General features: G+C 50.4%; 1 protein-coding gene across 1 annotated transcript; it reads right to left on the bottom strand.

The window, feature by feature from the left end:
• Nucleotides 1–1,723: 1,723 nt before the first annotated feature.
• Nucleotides 1,724–2,572, bottom strand: LOC119459122 (uncharacterized). Its single transcript, XM_037720952.1, has one exon. It carries the CDS (start codon nt 2,570–2,572, stop codon nt 1,724–1,726), a length of 849 nt encoding a protein of 282 aa, XP_037576880.1.
• Nucleotides 2,573–5,649: the final 3,077 nt, after the last annotated feature.

Here is a 5,649-nt window from a genome sequence, read left to right as displayed (position 1 = left end):
GTGATTCGACAAAGCCAATATGTCGAAGAGAAAGAAAGAGAGAGAGAGATTCAACTTTTATTGGTGCCAGCAATCACGAGGGCGGACGTAGTCTCCCTCCGCCTAGCAGACGGCCGAGATCCCCTGGGTAGCAGCAGGTTCTCCCACTGCTGGCGGTTTTGAATTTTGCGGCCCTCGAAAGGAGCCGCCTTCGAGCATGCCCATAGAATATATGGCAGATCCGCCCTACCTTTGCATAATTTGCATTGATCGTTGTATTGCCCTGGATAAAATCTGCTGCAGGCCATCGGGTTTGGATACATGTTTGTTTGCAGGAGGCGCCATACCACCGCTTGTTTCCTGATTAGCGCGGGATGAGCTGGTGGGTACCGGGCCCTTCCCAGCCGATAGTAATCGGTTATTTCTTTGTGGCTCACCATGCCGTCTCCTCTCGTTCCCAGCTGGGCCAGCTCACTTGCTCGGCGAGTAAGTTGTGAGCCACCTCGTTGCCTTGGAGAGAGAAGCGCGCGGGTGCCCAAATAATTTGGATCGTCCCGCGATGACGGTCGCTGTTATTGTTTAGAATTTTGAGCGCCTCTGGCGAAATGCGCCCTTTCGCGAAATTATGAACTGCATTTTTTGAGTCGCCTAGGATAATTCTCGCTTTCGTGGAGACCACCACTAATGCTATGGCGGCTTCTTCCGCAATATCGGGGTTATCCGTTCTCACACTGCCGCTCGCTAGGGGTTCTCCGTCCGCGTTTATTGCTACTACGGACATCCCTTTGCATTCTCTGTATTCCGCGGCGTCTACGTAGGCCACGCCCTCTACGTCATGGTATTTGCGCTCAATGTGGCACGCCCTTGCATCTCGTCGCTCCTTGTGGTGCTCCGGGTGCATGTTCTTGAGCAGTGGAGAAAATTTAAATTTCCTCCTCCTCTCTAATGGAATGCTTAGTTTCGTGCCGTGTTGCGCTTCATATCGAATTTTGAGTTTGCGTAGATTGTGTCGCCCCGTTGGGGCTTGTGTGAGTCTTTCGTATTGGGCGGTTGTGTGCGCCTCGATTAGTTCCTCAAGCGTGTTGCGCAGCCCCAACTCTAAGAGTATGTCGTTGAATGTTGTGACTGGGACGCCAATTGCCTGTTTGAAAGCTCGCCTGATGATGCTTTCGATCGTGCTTTTCTCTGCCACACCAAATGTTAGGTACGGTGCCACATAGACGACGCGGCCGATGACGAAGGCCTCCACTAAACGAATTAGGCTGACCTCCATCATGTCGTAGTGTCTATTGGCAATCCGTTTGATTAGCCTTAGTGTTTGATGTGCGCTGTTCTCTAGCGCCTTGATGGTACCTTGGTTTCTGCCTTCCGCATGCAACTGGAGTCCCAGGTCTTTCATTTGGTCTACAATAGGTATCGGGCCCCCTTTCACCTTGATGTTAATGTTCGCTGTTCTTCTGCATTGTCTCCTGGTCGTAGGCTATACCAGCAGGAGTTCGGACTTTTACGAGGAGCAACTGAGCCCCTTTTCTGCAGCGTAGCGTTTGACGGCCTCCGTGGCCTGCTGGAGGATTTCCTCGATTTGGCCTTCGCTGTCGCCTGTCACCCACAACGTCATGTCATCGGCGTACAGGCTGTGGTTGAGGCCGCGGATCTTGCTGAGGATTTTCGGCAGGCCAATTATGGCCTCGTAGAAGAGAAAGGGGGACAACACCTAGCCGTGCGGCTTTCCCCTACTACCCAGTTATATGTCATCCGACTTGATTTCTCCTATCGTGATTTGAGCTGTGCGGTTCGAGAAGAAATCCCGGACGTAGGTGTAGGCCTGGCGACCTACCCCCAGGTCCTGGAGGTTCCCTAAAACCACTTTGTGCGTAATATTAACGAAGGCCTTGGTGAGGTCCAGCCCTAAGATGGCTTTCGGCCCCGTTACTCTGCCCCGCGCGTCGAGGATTTGATGTTTGATTTGGAGCAGGACGTCCTGCGTGAACATTTTCGGCCTCAACCCGATCATCGTGAGCGGATACAGAACTCTGTCCTCCATGTAGTTGCTTAATCTAATGAGAACGACGTGCTCCATCAGCTTCCCCACGCACAAGGTTAGATAGATGGGCCTGAGGTTCTCAATCAGTATTTTCTTCTCTGGTTTGGGGATCATCACCACGTGCGCAGTTTTCCACTGCGGCGGTTTTGCGCCTTGCTGCCAGCACTCGTTGATGTACTTTGTTATTGCCGCGATAGATTCGTCACTTAGGTTTCGGAGAATCTTGTTCGTGATACCATCCGGGTCCGGTGCCGACTTTGTGCGTAGCCTGAGCATTTCGGCCCTCACGTCGGCCTCCGTCATCTCGTACAATGCGGGGTTTTCCCTGCCCGTGTACGCATTCTGTCGTTCTCGCGTAATGCTTCCTATGTATCTGTTCTGTATGTCGCGAATGAATTCGTCGTCGGTTCCCGTGCAAGTGTGGGTGATCTTGTTGAGGTTCTGTCTCTTTGTCGTTTTGCTGCCCTGGAGGTCTATGAGACATCTAAGGAAGTGCCACGTTTTGCCCAGCCCGAGCTGGCCTCCATGCTGTTGCATGTGGACTCCCATTGCTGTCGGTCCAACCGGTTCGCGTGATCCTCAATCTCCCTGTCTAAACGCGCTATTCGTCACCGCAGGGCCCTATTCAGCCTCTGGCGCATCCACCGTCTCTGTAGGCTACTGCGCTCCTCCCACAGGTGGAGGAGTTTGCTGTCGGCTGCTTCGAGCCCTGCTTCCACGGGAATTTCTCGAGTAGCCTGCTTTACATCCTTGTGTATCTGTTGTTTCCATTTATCAATGTCCGTACTAATTTCTGCGCCATCGATGTCTGCCATTGTGTTGTGTTCTTGTGCCTGTCTGAATATATCCCAATCGACCATCGTCAATTTCCTACCCTTCTTTTTTGTGGGTCCCGTGTGTATTGTTGTGGCTATAATGAAGTGGTCGCTGCCCAAACCGTCTTGTGTGTTTGCCCACTCGAGGCCCTGTTTATTCTTTGTTAACGTGAGGTAGGGTGTAGTTTCCACGCTTACGCTGTTCTGTTACCCGTGTGCGTGGGTTGTTGGGGATTCGTAATAGGTGTGAGCCCCTCCTGTTTTACCTCTATCCAGAGATTCCGTCCTTTGACGGTTCCTCTGCGATAGCCCCATGCGGGGTGCGGCGCGTTAATGTCCCCTATTACTACCACCGTGTTTCGCTTTACTATGTCAAGAGATGTTCGGAACAGGGGCCCAAACTTACTTGCGTGTCTTGGAGAGCTGAAGATGTTTAGGACAAAGAGGCTGCCGTCGTTCTTGCATGCCGGTATGATTTTTAAAAGGACATGCTCTACGTTTGATATCGCGGTTTCGTGTTGCATCACTGCCAAATTTCTTTTGACTAGGGTTACGACGAGTGCTTTCTCGTTAGAGGCTCCGTAGAATTTGTGCGCTGATAATTTTGCCGGTCCCATAGTTTCTTGCATGGCTATGGCATCTGGGGTTTCTTTTCCTATGAGGAACTGCTGCAGGCTTCCCAATTTCCGGCGAAACCTTCGGCAGTTCCTTTGTCAGATTATATATTCAGTGATATTTTAATTCGGGGCCATACTGGTTGCTAATTGACCCCCCCCCCCCCCGGTGGCCATACAGCTGTCCGCTACGGGGGATCTCTGGTATAAGTTTCTTTTCCTATGAGGAACTGCTGCAGGCTTCCCCATTTCCGGCGAAACCGTAGGCAGTTCCTTTGTCAGATTATATATTCAGTGATATTTTAATTCGGGGCCATATTTGTTGCTAATTGACCCCCCCCCCCCCCCACTACGGGGGATCTCTGGTATGGTTTCCCATTCTCTATAGGCCCCACCGGTGCGTGCCGATTCTCTGCCAGGGTGTTCTCTAATGCTGTAGTTCGGATTTCAAAACTTCTCATTCTGTTTTCTTTGCTTCCATGCGTTGTCCTAGTCGTTCCATCTGCGTATTGAGCATTTCGAATTGTTTCTTCATTAAGTCTGCTAGACTCGATATTGGTACGTCCTTAGTGTGTTGCTGTTCTTCCGGTGCCGGAGTGCTTACCTGCATAGGTGTGGGGTTGGCCGTGATCAACTTTACTAGGCTAGCTTCAGTTCTAAAACTCTCCGCCCGTGCGCTTACCGCTGCTGTCGCCACTCCTTGGGCAGCCCCAGATGGCGGCGCCGCTCCATCGCGCTCCACTGCAGACGCCTCGCCATAAACGGACGGGCAGCTTGCGCGTGTTTGACGCTCGCTTGTGTTCTCCCTATAGTCCGAATTATTGATACCATGCGAAAGCGGTATCCACCTACCGCAATAAGATATATCGGGCTAGTTGGTCCTTACTGAAAGAAGGGTAAACTGCACGATAGGAAGAAACGCATAGGACGAAGCGCAGAAGTTGCGTTTTTAGGTGTCGTGTGTTTCTTCCTGCCGCCTAAACCTTTCACGCAGTTTACTTTTCCCATACAGAAGCTTGGCACGTTTTCTCGCTGCTTTTAGTTGCTTAACACTTTGGTCTGGGGCTGTTATACGCCAGCTAGTGAGACCAAATTTGGTATCCACAAAAATAACAGCACAACTCTGTTGTAAACCAATGAATGCCTTATTAAAGAAAACGAAGAAAACCCAACTCTATGCCCCTATATATAGCTAAGACTTTAACTGTCAGAAGGTACATAATCTAGGCAAATGATTTGGGCCTACGTGGAAAGCAAAACCGCCTACAGCAGCTTGGAACGTTTCCTCGCTGCCTTCACTTCAAGACTGGATCCCCGCCGCTGCTCCAGGAACCTTGCCTAAGAATGCATTTTTATGGAAGGTTCCTGCAAGGTATGCGTGTATGCGTGCGCGTGACTAAATAAAAATTAGCGTAGCTTGCACAAGTGGCGCAAGGCTAAAGAAACAGCGGAGCTGATCGGCACCTAGCTGGCCCTGGCCTTACGGACTATGCTTTTCCGTAATTTATTGGTTAATAATCAATTATTGATTACCCATTGATTCGCTATAGCAAGGTATTGGCCACGTATTTGGGCTAGGCTAAGCACTACCAAGTCATCCCTACCATTTCCTGGAACTTATTATTATTGATCGATTATTGATTAGCTATTGATTGGCTATCGCAAGGTAATGGCCCCGTATTTGGGCTAGGCTAATCACTACCAAGTCACCCACCGTGGTTGCTCAGTGGCTATGGTGTTGGGCTGCTGAGCACGAGGTTGCGGGTTCGAATCCCGGCTGCGGCGGCCGCTATTCGTTGGGGGCGAAATGCGAAAGCACCCGTGAGCTTAGATTTAGGTGCACGTTAAAGAACCCCAGGTGGTCCAAATTTTTGGATTCCCCCACTACGGCTATCCTCATAATCAGATCGTGGTTTTGGCACGTAAAACTCCATAATTTAATTTTTTTTGCTACCAAGTCATCGCCAGCATTTTCCAGAATTTCTTGATTATTGATCGATTATTGATTAGTCCTTGATCATCATCGCTAGGCGAGTTTTTGCGAACACTACGTGGGGAAGCAAAAAGCTTAAACAGCTCCGCTGTGAAAAATTTAATGATGCGTGCACTCAGTTCCCGAAAGCGCAAGGTGCACCCAACACGACTCAGCGTACGACGACTCAGCTGCAGGACGAAGGCCTCTTACCCTGTCTAATTA

The sequence above is a fragment of the Dermacentor silvarum genome, chromosome 7 (assembly GCF_013339745.2).
Source record: "Dermacentor silvarum isolate Dsil-2018 chromosome 7, BIME_Dsil_1.4, whole genome shotgun sequence".
NCBI lineage: Eukaryota > Metazoa > Arthropoda > Arachnida > Ixodida > Ixodidae > Dermacentor > Dermacentor silvarum.
Note: the sequence above shows the minus strand (reverse complement) of the source record. Positions and strands in the feature narration are given on the sequence as shown.

What these genes read in the sequence shown, in the direction of transcription:
- LOC119459122 (XM_037720952.1), bottom strand. Translation starts at nt 2,572, where the DNA reads ATGGGAGTCCACATGCAACAGCATGGAGGCCAGCTCGGGCTGGGCAAA.